The sequence below is a fragment of the Calypte anna genome, chromosome 1 (assembly GCF_003957555.1).
Source record: "Calypte anna isolate BGI_N300 chromosome 1, bCalAnn1_v1.p, whole genome shotgun sequence".
Lineage (NCBI taxonomy): Eukaryota > Metazoa > Chordata > Aves > Apodiformes > Trochilidae > Calypte > Calypte anna.
Genome location: NC_044244.1, coordinates 86,187,247 through 86,206,421, shown reverse-complemented (window position 1 = coordinate 86,206,421; position 19,175 = coordinate 86,187,247). Strand labels below are relative to the sequence as shown.

The 19,175-nt window shown below is 43.0% G+C and overlaps 1 protein-coding gene across 2 annotated transcripts in view; it reads left to right on the top strand.

Moving 5' to 3' along the window:
* LOC103536984 (alpha-2-macroglobulin-like protein 1) overlaps positions 1-15,146 on the top strand; it is a 31,131-nt gene extending 15,985 nt beyond the window's left edge. Inside the window, exons 18-37 of one of the 2 annotated variants that reach the window (XM_030465164.1) lie at positions 556-661; positions 1,214-1,322; positions 1,417-1,642; positions 1,849-1,975; positions 2,110-2,231; positions 2,390-2,441; positions 2,756-2,839; positions 3,410-3,586; positions 4,332-4,413; positions 4,507-4,663; positions 5,995-6,069; positions 6,826-6,979; positions 9,252-9,430; positions 9,812-10,027; positions 11,409-11,530; positions 12,274-12,364; positions 13,018-13,086; positions 13,334-13,436; positions 14,462-14,503; positions 14,929-15,146. In XM_030465164.1, coding sequence (XP_030321024.1) covers positions 556-661; positions 1,214-1,322; positions 1,417-1,642; positions 1,849-1,975; positions 2,110-2,231; positions 2,390-2,441; positions 2,756-2,839; positions 3,410-3,586; positions 4,332-4,413; positions 4,507-4,663; positions 5,995-6,069; positions 6,826-6,979; positions 9,252-9,430; positions 9,812-10,027; positions 11,409-11,530; positions 12,274-12,364; positions 13,018-13,086; positions 13,334-13,436; positions 14,462-14,503; positions 14,929-14,954 — 2,319 coding nt within the window. In that variant the 3' untranslated portion in view covers positions 14,955-15,146. Of the gene's footprint in view, positions 1-555; positions 662-1,213; positions 1,323-1,416; positions 1,643-1,848; positions 1,976-2,109; positions 2,232-2,389; positions 2,442-2,755; positions 2,840-3,409; positions 3,587-4,331; positions 4,414-4,506; positions 4,664-5,994; positions 6,070-6,825; positions 6,980-9,248; positions 9,431-9,811; positions 10,028-11,408; positions 11,531-12,273; positions 12,365-13,017; positions 13,087-13,333; positions 13,437-14,461; positions 14,504-14,928 lie in introns of both variants that reach the window. The other variant, XM_030465156.1, reaches the window with a different exon arrangement.
* The last annotated feature ends 4,029 nt before the right edge of the window (positions 15,147-19,175 follow it).

Sequence of the window (19,175 nt, the reverse complement as noted above, 5' to 3'; positions counted from 1 at the left end):
CAATCCAATATTTCCACCCTGTGAAGCACAGGCCCTGAGAGCTAGAGTCTCATTCAGACAAAAGCAGAATCCATACTAAGTTGTGATCAAGTTCCTCATCAGTTTTCTAAGCCAAGACTGGTACTAAGTTGTGTAAAAGTGATTTTGTCTTAACAGCCAGTCAGATCTTTCCATTCTAAAATTGTGCAGAGATTTAAAGCTTGATGATTTTTTTCTCTTAAATTTTTTGTGGGATGTGTGGTGTTTGACTTGGGCTCATTGTATAGGTTAGTTATATGAATAGGGTTAGGTATATGAAGGGTTAGGTATATGAAGTTTTCATTTACTGTTACGAGAAGTAATGATTGGCTCCAGTATTCCCTAGAAGCTGGTTTCTGTTCTTCATCTATTGGACAGAATCTGAGCCTGTAAATCTATGCATGTGTATAGAAACAAGCAGCATTTTAAAATGTTTCAGCTACCACCATCCCTTTTATGATACCTGCTACCATTAGATATTTTTAAAGTTCCTTGTTTCTATTTATCACTGATGCACTCTCCTCATTGTTTTCCCAGAAATTGCGTATGAAAATATTAACCAATGCTAGAATTAAGAAACCAGTTTCCTGTATCCGACCAGAATTTGAGAAGAAGATGTATCATGGAAAAGCCACACTTCTTGGTAAGGAATGGATGTGTCCATCCCCTTAACTAAAGGGGATCCCTTCTCGCAGTTTTGGCGAGCCTGCAGCTGAGATGGCAGATGCCCATCCTACTGTGTTTCTTGTTTGTGTATGAGAGGAACAAAGCTTGTGTTCCATTCAGTGGGCCTGATCCATAAATCACAGAAAAAAGCTCAGATCTCTGTGCTTTGTTGACTCTTTCTGTGTTCTGCACTCTTCACAGAAAATGTAGTTTGATCTCCACCAGCACTTTCACAGATCATTTAAAGGATTGCAAATCCATTTGAGCATGCTCTCTTCTACTGGAGCCAGACCAAACTTGTTGGATCTGTCAGGCTAAGCCTAAGCAAAATTCCATCCAAGTCTGTCTCCCTAAAGCTGTGTTCCTCAAAGATCCAGCCACCGTCAGTTTTTCACTGAAAACCCTACCCTGTCCACTCTCATTCTGTGTATGAAGCATTTACAGTTTGTGTTAAATTGCCTGTGAATGAAAAAGTAATTCCACCTTGCTACATGTGCTGTTTTCTGAGGTATCACTTGCTTTTCTGCAGAAAATTTTGTTGCCTATAGTGATTCTGCACCTCAGTCTCCTAACAAAAGGAAGCCAAAACCACGGACACACTTCCCAGAGACCTGGATTTGGGATCTGGTCTCCATCGGGTTGGTAGCAGCCTCTACTTGCCTTTCCCAGAGAGAGCCTTGGAGACTTCTGACTGCTTCTGATCAAGTTCTCCTCTCTCTCTTCCTGCTGTAGGGATGATGGGCGTGCGTCTGTTCAAGTTGCTGTACCTGACACCATCACAGAATGGAATGCCAACACATTCTGTGTTGCTGATATTGGCTTTGGGTTTTCTCCTCTGACTACTCTTAGGGTTTTCCAGCCTTTCTTTGTAGATCTGTCACTGCCATACTCTGTGATCCAAGGAGAGACTTTCAGCCTAAAAGCCACTGTCTTCAACTACCTCAAGGACTGTATGCAGGTGAGTACTCCCCCAATCACACATCCCTGTTGAAGCAGAAAACTGAAGCCCAAAGGCAAGTTATGAGCTTCTGAGAAGCCCTAGATACTGGCATCTGGTCCAGAAAGCACAGCCTCTCTCTTCATGATACATGGTGTCTTCTACTTTATGCAGTGCCTGGTACTAACACTATGCAAATGTGTGCTTGGTTACCTCACCACACTCAGGTGCACACCACTCTTGTGGAGACCCCAGAACTAAAGGTGGATGCCTGTCCTGACTGCCAGTTCACCATCTGCCTCTGTGCCAATGAAGCAAAAACATTTGAGTGGAACGTGACCGCCACCAAGCTGGGTGAGGTTGAGCAGAGGGATGTGTGGCAGCTGGTGGGAAGAATGGGTGGAATTTGCCTGCCTCTGCACATCTGGTCCTGATGCTCAGATGCACTGCTGCAAGTACTCATCAGTGTGCCTCTGTGTTCATTGCAGGCAAAGTGAATGTCACTGTGAGCTGCATGGCAGAAGATTCAAACAGCCTGTGTGGTAACAGGATTGCTGTGAAACCTCTGAAAGGGGAGAGAGACACAGTGATAAAACCTCTACTTGTGAAGGTTAGACCATATAGTGGAGAGCATCTGGGAACAGTGGGTCATTCTGTGAAGCAGCTAGCGAGATGCTAAGAGAAAATTTAGCCTTTCTTAGAAACTGACAGGCCTCCTGACTTCCTTTCTTGCTTTACCTATCTGAACTACTCTTTCTCCATCTGCAGGCAGGAGGTGTCCTGCAAGAGAAGACTCAAAATGCCTTTCTCTGTGCTGCAGGTATGGGACAAAAATCCCTCGCTGCTATTGATCATGAGGGAAGGATGGGAGGGACAGGGCTACTGCCTGAGGTGGGGGGGAGGTGTCAGAGAGCAAGCAGTGGTGGCATCAACCATGCTCAGGGGAACAATCACTATAATTTGTCCATGTCTATCTTCTACCTAGCAAAGTTTACTGTATTGAGGTATTTGCTTGCAAGTCTTGGCTGCTGTGGCTCAATGTCACACTGAGCCTCACCTGGGTCTTCTTGGGATGTTACACTTCTGTGTGATACTTCTTCCATGGGATAAATTTCTGGGTCCTGCATTCCTCAGATAACACCATCTCTGAGGAGTTCTCCCTGACGTTGCCTGCAGAAGTACTGGAGGGATCTGGCCGAGCCACTTTCTCTGTGATAGGTGAGAAAGGCTTTATCTGCTCTTGAGTCACCAGTGGGAAGAATTTGCACAGCGTTTTGGCTTTAACAGTGCATTGACCCTGTTCCTCGTGAGATAAACTGTATGGGGTGTGATGTTGGCCTTTGGAAAGAGAGCCAAGCAATCCTTTTCAGTATTTATTCCTCTAATAAAGAGTGCTCTGGTTTGATTCCCAAATAGTGGAGTAACTTCTCTGATGTCTGTCACTGCCATGTACCTAAGTGCACCAAACCTACTCCTGCAGATTTTGATCTAGTTTGCCTCTAATTCTTTTCCCACCTTGACAGCCACTCAGGAATGACAGCTTGATGCATCCTTCTTCAGATTCTCTCATCTTCTAATTCCCTCCCTCCTCCCAGAACCATGGCATCTTCCCTTTCTGTGCTGGCCTAATCTAGGAGGAATCATCAGAAATCTTAATCATCACCATTCAGTGAAGGGCTGGCTCTTTTTCAGGATTCCTAGTAGAGTTTCAAGGAGGTAGCAGTTCCCTTTCATACTGCTGAATGTCTGTGTTTTTCCTTTGTCCTGCTTCTCAACCTCAAACTTAAGGGGACATCATGGGCCCAGCACTTGAAAATTTAGACCGGCTGCTGGAGATGCCCTTTGGCTGTGGTGAACAGAACATGGTTCAGTTTGCACCAAACATCTTCATACTCCAGTACCTGAATAAGACTAAACAATTGGACCCACAAATTGAAGCTGAAGCACTGAAATTCCTGAGAACAGGTAATAATTGTCTTTCCTTCTGCTGCTGCAACACGAAGGGACAATAAATAAAGTGTGGGGCACTGGTCTTGTGCAGAGGTGCGTGGCAGGAAAGAAAGCTTGGCCAGAGCTATGGCAAAGGCAGATATCACAGAGAACAAGGGAAATGTCTCCAGGAAGGCAGACCAAAGTCCCTTGGGGAAATGGCATCAGCTACTATCAAGTGGAATAAAGAGTTGGGACAGATACCTTGGAGAGATGTGTATGCCAGATAGAATGTTTGCAGCAGTGGGGTGAGATGCAGGCAGTGTTCTGACTTCAGAGCATATAGGGATGACCTTGTTGCTTGATGTGTGTCCCATAAAAAAGTACTATTATGAATCCCAGCAGGGCTAGCAGAAGTACTGAAAAACAAACAGGGTTTCATATTGGTCCCCTCCATGAAAAAACCTTCCTCTTCACTCCTAAAGCTCTTTTTATTCACAGCAAAGTGCCCATGTGGGTTCCCTGGGGAATGAGCAGACATGACTAGCAATGTAGAACAGGCATATGAAGCACTTCAGTGATGCTGTGCAGCAGCTTCTTGTCAGCGCTGATACTGTGGGAGGCACAGGGAACTGTGAGATGCTAGATTTGCCTCGGTGTCTCTGACTGTAGGAGCCGGTGGGGTCTCTTGCTGTGAAGCCTTCTTCTCACAGCAAGGATACACTCTGAGATACTACAGGGTCTCACACTGAGAATTACAATCTGGCACCTGCCTTCATAGGTTACCAGCGTCAGCTTCTCTACAAACATGACGATGGCTCCTACAGTGCCTTTGGGAAAGCTGACAATGAGGGCAACACATGGTGAGTGATCAGGGTTGGTACTGTGATCCTGGACCTGTTCTTGCTGGTTCGTCTCCTGGCTGTGACTGGGATTCCTTTGTGCTCTGCCCCCAGGCTGACAGCTTTTGTAGCCCGGTCCTTCGGGCAAGCCAGCTCTCACATTTACATCAATAAAGACCACGTGCGCGATGCTCTGCTCTGGCTTCAGAAGCACCAGCTGCCCAGTGGCTGCTTCCAGAGTGTGGGAAAACTCTTCAACAATGATTTGAAGGTATGGATGCTAGACACTGGAGTGAGAGCAGGAGCGATACCATGTAGGATACAAGGTTGCTTCCCCAGGCTTTTTCCAATGGGCACAATAGCACTAAGCAATGTACCTAGCATAGCTAAGGCAGCTTCCCAGAGAAGAATGAAGAAGTGTGGCCTAGAACAGCAGGCTTTTTCTCTATGTGAGGTTTTAATTCTTGCTAGGCTTTCTTCATTTTCACTCTAGCCAAAAGACACCATGGCTAATTGTGCCAAGGCATTTCAAGGGCACAGTGAGAAATAATTTTATATTTTAGTGCTTGTCTAAAATAGCCTAACTGGATTCTCTGTCTTCTCAAACCTTACAAAGCACAGTACTCTCCAAATAAGCCTGACCCTGTGCTCTAATAAGGTATTATCTGAAGACCTAGTTGTCTCTCCACTGCCAAAAAGTAACCACTTCTGATGTCTGGCATCCCCATAGTGCTCAGCTACTGAACAGTGTGCATCTTGTATGTCAGTCTTTGAGTTCATTGTCTTTGTAAAGGTAAGAATCATCGTTACTGGTCAGATTACAAAATCACCCTTACTAAATACAAAACATGTTATGAAAGAAATCAGGCTGCTATTTTATCAAAGCAAAGGGTTACAATTTATTTTCCTTATAATTTGGTATAGAATAACATCAGAGTGTACATGTAGACTGTTCAGCCTTGTCTGACTTCCAGTATTTTCTCATCTTGGACTTTCTGTTGGAACCAAACATTTTGGAATAGGTTTTACCCTGCCTTCTCCACTCTCCTTACACTTCAAAGTTTCTACTGTTCAGTGTGAATGATGCTTCTCATTGTCTCAGCCCCAATATTCCCCGTCATTTTAGAGACAGTCTTGTCTTGTGTGAGGAAATAAGCAGAGCTTCCCCAAGAATTGATGCCTGATGGGAAAAAAGGGTCCTGTGAGCCATATTGATCTATGGCTTCTCACAGTCAGCTGAACTGTATGTAAACTTTCATTGCTTCCTGTATGCAAATCCTGCACCATTGAAATTTTGTTCAAATGTTCTCTTGTAACATATTTAATAAAATAAATAGCTTAAAACTTTTCTTCATGCCCTCTTATGAGAATGCACACCCAGGCTGAATGTGCAACATGGTCCTGAGGCTGCCTTCAATACCAGACTTAAATGATATTGAGTAAAAGTGAGCCTGGAGTACCCACAGGTCCAAAAATGCCCAGAGGTATCCTACTGTACTCTCTCAGATATGCCATCCATAGGCAGTTTCAGGAGCTGTACAATAACAGGAAGTACAATGGTTGTTTTTGTCCCTTTCTGATGTTTGTCTGTGTGACTTGCAGGGTGGTGTGGATGATACAATCTCATTAACAGCCTATATCACTGCTGCACTGGTGGAGCTCCATCTGGAAAAGAATGTAAGTCACATACAAACTCTCACAGGGCTTGGGAGCATACTCCCACCCTTCATTCCTCCCCAGGTCTGTGGTTTCAGGGAGTATCCAGCCTGAGTTAGTGAAAGATGCTATCATGTCCTACCTTCATAGACAATAAACTCAATAGAAAATTTTTAGCTTGGTGAGGAGTTACTAGTATAAATGGCCTGATTTGCAGCAAAGCAGAGCATCTGCCATTCCCAGCTGATCTCAGGGGAAATAATTACCTGAGAAAATGGTTCAGGGCTTGCAGGGCAAGGCTACAATATTCATGAAGTAGACCAATATAATTGAAGGACAAAAAAGGGCCATGTTTCAGGTATGCAAACCCCCTCCCCTTCAGACCTGAAATAGAAGCACTAATCTTCAAGCAAAGTGTAGACTTTTCTGGAGACTATGGGCTGATATTCCAGCCTTACTGGTGCACAACGTTGGAGCCCCTAGGAAGATAGGAGACCCTCATCAAGGAGGTCTGACAGTTCCAAACCAGCCTATTGCCAGATGCTTCCTACAGCTGCAATTATTAACATTGCCCCATCCCAGTGTTATGTCCAGTCACATCTTTGTTTTCAGCCCACAGTGAGTGGTGTTTTGTCCACTCCATGTTACACAGCCTTGAGAGAGATGCTAGCCCTGAAATATACCTAGGGTGTAGTTGGGATGCTTGATGGTTGGGGTTAGCTTTTCTCAACAAAAAATGGTCAGAAGAAATTCACTGGGTTTAAATTCCTTTCTCAGGACACCATGCTGGGTAATGCCTTACACTGCCTCAAGAATGTAACGCTTGATAAGACAAGCCTTTATGTCAAGGCCTTGATGGCTTATGTCTTCACTCTGAACAAGGACATGGAGATGAGAGAGCAGCTCCTGGATATGCTAGAGAAGGAAACTGGTAGGTTGTTGCTCTTTAGATTATGTGTTCTAGAGACGATAACTATATTTAAGGCCCAATAGAGATGATAACTATATTTAAGGCCCGATGTCTATAAGATTTAATTACAATGGTTCCCAAACTTACCTTTTTCCAGATTGGCTTTTGTGTCAGAAATTAGTAATTTATTGAATCTGTGAAAATCTTTATTTTTCTAATCAAAAACAACAGTGGCTTAATTAGTGTGGTCAAAGTACCCACCTGAGTTGGGGTGCTACTGTAATTCTTCAGCAATGTATGCAAGAGATCTTGCAAAGGAACCTTGCTTCACCATGGCTCTTCAGCTGCTGGTCAGGGCATTTACTTGCAGAATTCAAACCTGCTGACTGCTTCCCCATTGCTATACTTATCTCACTGCTGCTGAGCTTGATTCTTCCTTTTCTGTCTTTAACTTGGAAAAATCTGCACTTCTATCCTGAATGAGGATGACAGGTGGGTGTTTTAAAGTACTTAAGCCTATGCTTAAACAGTAACAATATTACCTGATTTGGCTTAAATAAGTTCCTCCCCACATCTGCTCATGTGACAGTACGGTGAACTACACTGGGGACTGAAAAACAAAACAAAAGAAAAAAGGATGAAAAGATTTTTCAGCCCAACCATCTTATCAGTGTGAGGTGCAGCTCACTGCGTAGCTACTCAAGCGTCCCCACTGTCTTTACAGGGTGGGTAGTGGGTGAACTGGAAGGGGTAGAATTGCACACACTGAGTGCTATAATTTTTCAGAACTACCTGTGAGATCCTCACTGATGTCCTGTCAGTCTGATGCTTCTAATTTACCAAGCACTTTGGATAACGTCCCCTTAAGGCCCTTGGGCATGGAACACTACAAACTGACTCCACGGCAACTGATGCTTTTCTTTGGCTCTTGCTTACCCTGAAAATTGTTAGAAATGACTTGGAAAGAACAACAGAGTTGTGAGTGAGGGAAGGGTTTTGTCATACACGTTTAAATGTGTCTGTTCTCTTCCTACTGAGTCTGAGGGTGTGACTGTAGCCATCAGCTGCAGCCAGTTTGCCTGCTGGAGAATTTCTTCACAAAAGGTTTATCTTCTGGCTAGAGACACCTTCCATAGCCTGGTGGCTGGGATTCTGATAGCCTCAGTAAAGGATTAAAGTCAATCTCAAGCAGGAGTTTGGTACTTTTAAAAGTATCAAGGTTAATCTATAGGTTATCTGTAGCTGTATCTCTGAGACACCTTATTCCACATAAATTTAAAAATGTCCTGCCAATGTCACCTTGGAAGTAACAAATGATAAATTTATTATGCAAAAACCTGCCATTGTGATAAACACAATGAAGTAATGCCAGTTCACAGAGCCCCTGAGTTAATTTTTAAAGTAGTTATTTGATTTTATAAAAAAAAAGTGATTTTGTGATTCTTCTTTCAAAAGTGAAGGTTTGTTCTGCAAATGGACTTTGACTTTTAAAGCATTTCTGGTTTTCACATTCATACAATCATAGAAAATGATTGCACACTGGCTCAAGATCAAAAGATTCTACACTGGCACAATTAAGCTAAATTCATAGCTGAATTTCAATTAAGCCTCTACTATCACCACAGCAAAACAATCAGATTCAGATGCATCCACTGCCTGTGAGCTCGGTCCATAGGCAGGAAGGAGTCCAGCTCTAGTTTGAATTGTTATAGCCTTATGCATTGCACAGTGAGGTTGCCAACAAAGTAAGGTGGGTAGCCTTGCTCTTCTGGTAGCCTGCCAGCAATTCTCCCTCAAAGAGTGACCCGTTCTCGTCTGGTATATCTATCTTGCAATAGATAAAAATGACTGAAAACATGTCCTGGAGCTTTTAAGCACAGGAAGCCCTGTTAGACTACCTTGGATAAATGCAGAAGCAGCAAAGGAGGACATAGCTTTGAATATAAACAGAGGCAAATAAGACTAGGCTTGTACTTTAAACAAAAAGCCTCTGTTCAGAGTCAGCCAGCTTCTGGAGGAACCATTTCCTAGTGGAACTGGCTGAGGAGTTGGGCCCAGATCTGTCTGTGCTTTCAAGAGAGAAATGGAGCCTGTCATAGATGGCAGGCCATTCAGAGTACAAAAACAACAGGAAGGATTGGCTTCTGCACTTTGAGGTTCCTCAGAAAGGTAAAAAAATATCTGCTGATGTACAGAAAATAACTAGTCTTTGAGGGGAATCAGAGCAGGAAAAGCTGATGTTAATAGGGATCTACTGTTCTGCTCTTTCACATGTTTCTCTCCCCATCAGCAGAGCTCCTGACATCACATTCCAGTAGTGAAGAATCATCTTCTATGATTGAGACAGCAGCCTACATCCTCCTGGCACATGTTTCCAAAGCAGAGTTGGCATTCAATGAAGCCTCAGTGAGCAAGCTTGTGCGCTGGCTCAGTGCACAAAGAAATGCCTTTGGTGGATTTGCTTCCACGCAGGTAATAAGCTGGGGAAAGTCATGGAGGAAGGAGAGAAATACTGTGTCTGGAGTGACGTTCACATCTTTTGTATGCATGGCACTCTAGATCCATCCGTTGCAGACAGGTACACATGAGCCCTGCTTGGGAATGGGAAACACTTTTTTTTATGTGTTGTAACTAAGATTACCCTGGGACTGCTAGCCTTAGAGCTCAGAAGCCACCCTTTCCAGATAACAGAAGTCATCCTGCTGTCTGCATGCTTTGTGGCACAGGCCCCACCTGTGTAAGAGTCTGATTCAGGGCCATGAGATGTGTGGTTCTCCCTGCAGTGCTTGACTTAATGTGCCAGATCTTGTACCACATCACTCCACAGCAAAGTGATTCTCTCTCTGCCTTCAGGACACAGTTGTTAGCCTGCAGGCCCTGGCTCAGTATGCAGCCCTGATTCCTCAGGAGATGAGAGATGTAAAGGTGACAGTGAAAAGCAATGAGGCTTCTCCGCTGGAGTTTCACATCCACAGGAACAACAAGTTGGTCCTGCATCAGGCATCTCTCCTTGCAGTCCCAGGCATGTACACAGTGCAGGCGACTGGCAGTGGCTGTGTTTATGTTCAGGTGAGTGCATATAAGGAACAGGGCTGTCAGATTTTGCCACTGACTAGTCAGGTGAGGTTGGGCTCTAAGCAGGCACTATAGCATCAAATTCTAAGTAGGGTTTGGTTTTCTAGGCAGATTCATGCCAAGCTTGAAGAAGCTCAGGTATCCTCTGTTGACATGGTTTTATTGCAACCATTTGTGCCATGTTCTTCTCAGAAATGTCTCAGCTTTCCTATCCCATGCTACAGAGCCACATTACTGTTAAGAGGTCAGTAGAGCTGAAGTCAGTAGTAATGAGACACAGAACAGTACCTGCTTCTATATTGAGCATATGTTGCTGGTGTCACTGCTTCCAGAGCTGAGTACGGTATATCTAGTGACATAATATTCTTAGGGTTGTTACCGCATTCAAAGGTGAGGAGTGAGGTAGGACCAAGGCTGTCCTATAGTATGACCAAGTACACCAATACAGCTGGTCCATCTGAAGAATAAATCTTTTTTTTTTTTTTTTTTTTTTTTTTTTTTGTCAGCTTTGATAGTGGTCTGCTTATGAGACAATCATTCAGCAAGAGAACCCAAGTCACTCCCTGTGAAAACCTCCCTCAGTGCCCAAGCATTTCTATAAGAAATGCAACTTATTCTAGTGGAAGGTGCCCTTGCCCATTGGAGGGGGAGTTGGGCCAGATGACATTTAAAGGCCCCTTCCAATCCAAGCCATTCTGTGATTTTATGATGCTCACGGAGAATCTACAAACAGTGGACAAGAGGACACAACAATTCTTTATTGTTAATGCATGTAGGAGGTAACAAGGACTCATACTACTTGGCTACATTTGAATATTGTCAATAAGCATAAGATATTGGATAAATTCCTGCTGGCCAGACAAGTCAGTCACCAGACAGGATAAGGAAGATTGACCTATTCTGCTCTTTGGAGTGTGATCGTCCCTCTTGCTGAATTGTCTTCTGTTTCTTTAATCTTTCTCTCTTTCTTAAGCATTTTATACTTGCTTTGTCAGTGTTTTTCCTCTTGAGACCTAGAACTACTAACAATTACCACGTCAACAGTTTAACTGTTACACTTCTTTCTCCTTATGGGCAGGGTTTTAGCTTATGTACTTTCTCACAAATTAGGAGTATTTTTTTCCATAAGACTGAGAAAATGTTGTACTGTATGAAGCCTTGGATCACAGGTAGCTGAACCCCCATGCTGAGGGTTACATTTGGCAGATGTATCTGACACTATGTGCTAAACAGTCTAAATAGAAAGTGCAGCTGGGGGCAACTGTGTTAGCTACTGGCTACCAATTTGTTAAAAGCAGGAGGTAGTCCAGGTAGTCCTTTAGCTCATACAGGAAAGCTTCGGGTCATGTCACAGAGATATTTTCTCCCTTACCAGACCACTTTGTACTATAACACCCCACCACAAAAAACAGAAGAGGTCTTTGTCCTGGATGTGGAAGCAGTACCAAGAGATTGTGATGCTGTCAGGAAACAGCTTGACCTGCATGTGTCTGTCAGGTATGAGATCCCTTGTGGCTCTTTCATCAGTGGAAATGAGTGAGAGCACCAGAAGTATGAACAGAACCCCATAAAAATTTCCTGCCTTCTGTCCATGGAATCAAAGACACGGAAAGAATCTCTTCTTTTCCATAGATCCCAAAGATATTGCAAACTAAGAATTAAGGTCTGGAGAAGCATGCATATTCACTAGCAGTGCTTGCAAAACTGCAGCAACTATCTCAGTCAGCATGGAGCAACTCAGCAGCCTCCAGAGCACAAGCAGTTGAGAGACCAGAGTTCCCAAAAGTCAGTTTCCCCTTGGGGGACACTGGACAGCCTGGGGCAAACCAGTGCTGATGTGAATTCTCCTGCAGTGTGAACCTCAGCTGGAACCAGAGACAAGAAATTCCAGTCCATATTTCGCTTGCCTACATCTGTCTAGGATGAGTGTCTTGGCCCATGTTCTCCATGCTCTACAGTGCTGGAAAAGAATAATGCCAACATTGCCACTCTCAATCTGCAACATCAAAGATCACTTCCATCTGTTGTAGAGGGTAGCATGAAGATTAATCAGAACACATTTGTGCATGATCTGTCTTCACATTGAACAAGTAGATGGGGGTGAATTTTTATCCCTTTGTCCCATCAGTTAGACTTGCTGCTAAGGCATATAGGGCGGGCCAGAGTTTGGAAGTGTTCACTGCTATCTCCTAGAAATGCTGTGATGCCTTCCACATCTACTCTCTTCTGTCTTTTTTCAGTTATGTAGGGAACCGTGAGACCACTAACATGGCCCTGGTGGAGGTAGAGATGTTTTCAGGGTTCATTCCTGTGAAGAGCTCTGTGAAAGAGGTAAGATTTTTTTCCTCTGTCCTTCCCTGAAGATACCAAAATCTGGTTTTGAGTTGTAGCACAGACAGAAATATCCAGACCTCTAAGAACTGCTGAAGACTGGTAGCTACTATGAAGTTATCTTACTGCATTAACTAATGTAAGCAAGTACAGATATCGTAGGCTGTTTCACAAAGTAACTTTCCACTTGCAGAACTAATTGTGCAGTTTTTCATGTTCAGTAGTCAGGGTCACATATGTGGCAAGAGGCTAGATGGGAGCTGAAGAGCACCTAGTAGAACCATTTGGGGTGCACTGAGACTCTTTGCTGCTGCCAGTGCTGTTTGTAAAGATATTCCATAAAGCAATGTTGAGTCCCCATAGAGTTGACAATGACATGCTACAGTGTTCCAGGAGATAGCCATGAAGATCTATTTTATTTCCCTACTAACCATCTTTTCCTCTGATGTGGGAATGTGGCTCAAGGACTCTTGTTCCAAATATGAAAAAATCTATTCTTAAGCTTTGTGAACTCCTAACAAACTCTAGGGGAACACAGGTCCTCCCTTGACCAGGCTAAATGCTTTAGTCAGCAGTGGTTCACTGACAAATATCAAATTTGGTGTGAGGAAACAAGAAAGGTCAGTGAGCTGATCTCTTGTCTTCCTCTGCAGCTGGAGAAGATACCCCTGGTGAAAAAAACAGAGATAAAACCAGACAAAGTCACAATCTACTTGGAAGAGGTAAGAGGAAGAACACAACTGCCACTCAAGTAGTAGCGACTGCAGTACTTTGTGTTGAGACTCAGAAATCAGAAGTACAAATCTCTAGGCTGGTCAAGTGGGCTAAAATTATGGCAAAAGAGGAAGAGGGTGGAAGAACCTGGAAAGGTAGGAGAGAAATCCTTGATGCAGAGGGAATAAAGTTGGTACATAGGTGACTTTGAGATGGTCAGTGCACTTGTCTGCTCACTTCTGTTCTTGTCTCCAGTTGGGTAAGATTCCTCTGAAGCTGAACTTCACCGTGGAACAAGATGCTGAAGTGCAGAACTTGAAAGCATCAACAGTGCATGTTTATGACTACTATAAACCAGGTGAGATTTCAGTGGCATAGACTAATAATTATTATATCCTGCAAAAAGACAGTTCTGTCTACACCCTTACTGCCCTCATTCCAGGGCACTTCCTCCTACAGCTCTAAGCTTGTATTTCTTCTGTACTTAACTCTACATTTAAGCAGCAGAATCACTTGCATTTCTGTTCCTGAGATGAGACTGCCTGGCACTATGATTATGTTGTTGTGTGTATGTGTTTTAAATGGCTGTTTTTTGACTTCTTTAGCTTCAAGCTACCTCTTTGTGGAAAGGAAGATTCTCTGTCAATTTAGCATGTTTCCTGTTCCTTAGCTGTCTTGAAAACACTTAAGCATTTATTTAAATGTGTTACTCTGATCCATCAGAAGGCAGAATTCAGTTGTGTGCTTTTTGTGTATGGTGTAATAATTCTACCATCCATTGGGTGTTGCCATGTCTCAGATGGAACAGGAAAGAAATAGGAAAGACATTTCTTGTCCTATAAAGCTCTAAATTAACTATCGGAACACAGAAAATAGATATTTTTGAATAATTGTTAGTGCTGGATTATTTTGTGCTCAGCATTAGACAAATCAGCAGATGGAACATTAAGGATTCTTAAATAAATAAGTAAATAAATTAAAAGAATTTGAGAACAAAATGGAAAAAAACTACCACTGTGATTTAGAAAGTAGAACCACAGGCCTACATAGAATCATAGTTGTATACCTAATTCAATTTTTGTTTCCCACATCATGTCAAGAAGAGTAGACTTCTTAATCCAAGCTTTAGAGTGTTAAATGTTGTCACCTAATATGCTCTTTTTGCTATTCCACCTGGTACAAGAATTTTTGTGCTTAAAAATTGTCTCACAGAAAAACACTAATTATCAGTAAAAATACAAAGCTGAAAAACAGTTGTTCTGATCCACTGTGGACATTTCTGATCCTTCATTCAACAGTGTGATGAGTGAAAATTTTAAGAACCGTGGTATTACCCTACCATGCAGCTCTGTAGCTCACCATGCTTTCTCTTTTTTTCTACAGATGACCGCACAGCAAGAGAATACATTTTCCCTTGCAGTTCAGGTTAGTGTTACCAGGGCTTCCAAGGTAAGAACAGAGGAAACAATTAAAGCTGTGGATGGGCAGCAATCAAGGAAAGCAGCCCACCTCTGCAATTTAATTCCACCACATCCTTTGGAACCTTCCTGGGCTGCAGTTTGAATTGGAATCTACTGAATTAGTAGTGGGCATAGTTTTTAGTCCAGGTATATTCTCAATACAGACTGATGCTTTAGCATGCCAGGGGAAGTTGAAAGGATCTGTCTTTATTCCATTTATAAACATCTACGTGTGCAGTTCTTGCAGCATTCAAAATCTGAAAGCAACTGGAAATTACTATATCAACGACAAAAAGATTTTGCAACACATCCCTTAAGATCCCTTAGTCCATAAATATCTTTCTAAAATTCATCAGGCACTTTGCCTCTTCATGCCCTTTCTTTCCACAGATGTCTCAAAGACGACATCCCGATAGAATACCCTGGCTCTGCAACCAATAATTTGTTTCCTGCTTCCATATGGAAATCTTCGTTGTTCTGGCTTTCCTCTTTCCTGATGGCACCCTATTTCCACTGATCTGTGCCCTAAGTTTTTATGTGAAATCTGGCTTGATAGACAGTAGTTTGGGATCAAGTGAAATAAAGTATGTGGAACCTGAAAAGAAGGAGATGACTTGATAGTTGATGAAATCTGCACAGATTTTAATGTCTGCGAAAGATTAAAAACTTAAGTCATGGTTACATACTTTGCTTCTGGTCACTATATTGGCTTAGGTATTTCTCTCCTCCCTAAGTCCTGTCTCTGGGCTACCTTCTCACAACCTAACATGACAGTTTGTAACCAAATTTCAAGAAAAAAAAGGATTTTTTAACACTGATCTGGTCCACCAAGTGAGTGTATGAACCATCTTTCTGTCACAATTGAAGAGTAGGAACAGGCAAGAGGAGGTTAAGGGAGAACTACATCACCAGTTCTTCTAGGCCAAATAGGCCCATATAACTGGTGGCCATACAAGTGGTGGCCAATGAAACCAAAATAACACCCACTCCAAATTCACTATGTGTTGTATGGATTTATGTTTGTTTCCATTTCTTATGTCAAGCAGGAGTATTTTAGAAACAGGCATGATACTGCAAATCTCACTTTCAAATCCTGGTTCCATCAAATCAAGGGCTCCAGGATTTTCCTTCAATGCCTATTTTGCTTAAAAAGTAAGTCTGCCAAGCCATACAAAAGAAGGGTTAGATCTTGATGTGTTTGTAGGGCTGCTTTTTATGGCCTGTGCTTCATTTTTTGGAAGGCACAGCAAAATGAGGCAGTAATGCTGTCTGTGTGTATACAAGACATGCAAAGCTAAAGCTGCTGTAGGTTTAATGGAAAGAGAAGACATTAATAGATGTCACGTGTAGTAAACTGCCCATGATCTCTTTGGTCTCTAAACTGGAAAGATATCAGTTCAACAGATGGACCACTCACTGGATAAAGAGCAGGCTGGGTGGTTGCATTGATCAGTTGTGATCAGTGGCTCAGTGTCCAAATAGAGACATATAATAAGTGGTGTTCCTTAAGGGTTGGTACTCGGACCAGCACTACTTAACATCTTTGTTGGTGACATGGGCAGTGGAATTGAGTGCACCCTCAGCAAGTTTGCCAAACTTTGTGATGAAGTCACCACGCTGGAGGGGAGGGATGGCATACAGAGGGACCTTGACAGGCTTGCAAATGGGCTCATGCAAACTGCATGAAGGCCAAGGGCAGTGGTCTGCACCTGAACAGAGGCAATCCCATGCATGAATACAGGTTGGGAGGAGAAAGGACTGAGGGCAACCATGAGGAGAAGGACTCGAGGGTTATGTTGGATCGGAAGCTTAATGTGAAGCTTAAAATCCCTTCCAACCCAAATTGTTCTATGATATTCCTAAGGGAATATGAGTTTCACCTTCCTGATGACATGGCAAATGGAGTATTGGCTCCTTACAGCTTCTTCTATATACCTGTCTTTCAGGGGTGGATCAAGCAGCTAGCTAAGACCACCTCAGAAAGCTAGCAAATGAATCCCAGAATCATCACAGAATCGTAGAATGGTTTGGTTGGAAAGGACCTTGAGAGTCATCTGGTTCCAAGCCTCCTGCATGGGCAGGGACACCTCCCACTAGGTCATGTTGCTCAAGACCCCATCCAATCTGGCTGTGAACACTTTCAGGGAGGGGTATTTACAGCCTCCTTGGGCAACCTGTGTCAGTGTCTCACCACTCTTACACTAAAGAATTTCTTCCTAATATCTAATATAAATCTCCCCTTTTCCAGTTTAAAGCCATTGCCCTTTGTCCTATCACTAAATGGCCTTGTAAAAAGTCCCTCCCCCACCTTCATGTAGGCCCCCTTCGGTTAACTGGATGGCCACTGCAAGATGTCCTTGGAACCTCCTCTTCTCCAGGCTGAACAACTCCCACTCCCTCGTGTGCATATCGTATGGAGATAAGGCAGCCTAAGACTTGTGTAAATGACTGCTGCATTTCATCATTTTGTAGCACCAGGACCGGGGTAGTACCTGAATGGCGCTGCACTGCGGGAATGGTCTTGGACCTGGGACTGGAAAAGGACTCTTTCCCACTGAGTTCAGTTTTCCCATTTCAGCTTCCCATGCTCAGGCCTTCTGGATGGGTCATTCAGCAGCCTTAGTCACTGTGCTTGTCACTGGCAGCACCCACATCTGTTAAGATGTTAACCAGGGCAGGTAATCCTTAGCTGTGGCACTACTTACAAAAGATAACAATCTGAGGAATTTCAGGATGCAACACACAGCAGTGGCAGAGCAGAGTGTATGCAAGTGGCTTATCAGGATATGCAGTGCCATTTGCAAATTAGTACCCATAAAATGTGTACTAGATAAGAAAAAAGATACTGGTTTTATCAAGATGATTACCAAGGGAGACGTTGCAAGGGCAGTCATGCCATAAATACAAAGTAAGGCTTTGAAGTCAAAAAGCCCAGGACCCATGGAGAAAAAGTGAACAAGGTGCACTGTGTATTTGGGAAGTGGTGATGCTTCTAAAGAGGAAGTACCTAAGGGGAAAAAAATGGGCAAAAAAGAATACAAAGTGAAGACAATCATGTGACCAGGGCCATTCTGAGGATCCCTGCATAGCAGCCCTTTGCCTGATAAAACAGCTTTCAAGAAAGCAGTAAATCTACTTCTCTCTGACCATTTCAACTGATCTGTCCATAAAGTGTGCAGAGCCAGCCCTTCCTCCCCTAATATTTTTTCTTGGGGCTTCTCGGTGGGGACAGGAAATATGGAAAACAGAAGTCTCACAGCAGAGCCTAACTACCATGTAGGGGAAGTAGAAAACCTGAAGTGGTTTTGAAGTAGAAAACCAGTGATTCTGTGGATAAGTGATGCAGAAAGAGGACATGGCTGAGTTCAAGCAAGAAGAAACATGAAGGAACTGGAAGGGGCTTCTGAGGAGTGTTATTTTAGCATTTTCCATTCCTAAGACATCGTGGGAGTCAGTAGGTACTGCTTGATGGTGTTCTGCCAATGGACAGGAAAGGAAGAGGCAACAAAGTGGGCCCTGCAATCTCTCTATTACTTTCCTGGCACGTTTCTTCCTCTGGGTAGTTGGGTTGGACTGAAGGAACTTTAGGAGGAAGGTCCTCTAATTTTGGTTGAATTTCAGATAGAGAGGTTATAAATCAAAAATGAAGGCTGTCACACCTGCCACAGTGTGCCTATGACACAGGCTCTCCCACCTCTAAATGGACATCTGTTAAGGGTCTATTTGACTGTTTATGTCATCAGATGACCATGTAATTAGACCTAAATAGAAACAGGGCCACCAAGATTTTTCTCCTTCTGATGATAGGAACCCTTTCCACCTTATATGTATGTGGAGTAGGTAAGTAATGAAAGTATATGAAATGTCCATACAAACAGATGTTTTCAGGCTGTTTCAAATAGAATAAATTATATTCAGCTGCATATGAAAGGGGCTGAGAAAGTTGACAAAGCACAGGGTTGAAAAAGAGCTGATGGGTAGCAAGCTTCCTAAGATGTAAGTGTACAGTAAAAGACAGTGAGGTTTTTGGCTCTTGGAACAAGCATTAGCAAGCATGTCTGTAGACCCACATAGGATGGCTTGCTTATTTTTAATCTTTTCCTGTAGGTTAAGTTTTCTACCAAGCCCAAGTAACTGCATCAAGGTGTTTGTATGAACCAGCAATTAAGGCCTAGACATACAAGAGAGGAATAATTAATACTGAAAGCATGCTTGGATTCCTTTTGTTAATGTGGTTTGTTTCAATTTATGGGTAAGAGCCCTGGAATGTGACTTACCTTTGACATTCAAAGAGGCTTCTTGAGGAAAGTCTAAAATTTGTGGCTTGCTGTGTTGTACAGTTTGCCACACAATGGGCTTAATCCCACAATCTCTTAGTGGATGAGCACTTAGTGGATGAGTAGTTTATATGTAGTTTTTATGGCCAGGCCAAGTAATCTTTAGAAGCAGACTGATACGTATCAGCTTTTGCTTGTTGTCTTGGCTTTCCTTTCATATGCAGTTCATGTCTAAAAGGTGGTGGTGACGAAAAGGATGCCTTCAGGGTATGGCGAATAACTGCCCCCTGGTGCTGGATCCTCACAAACAGACAAAGCATTCTAATCTTCCTTTTATGTGTCCCAACTTCCCAATTGTTG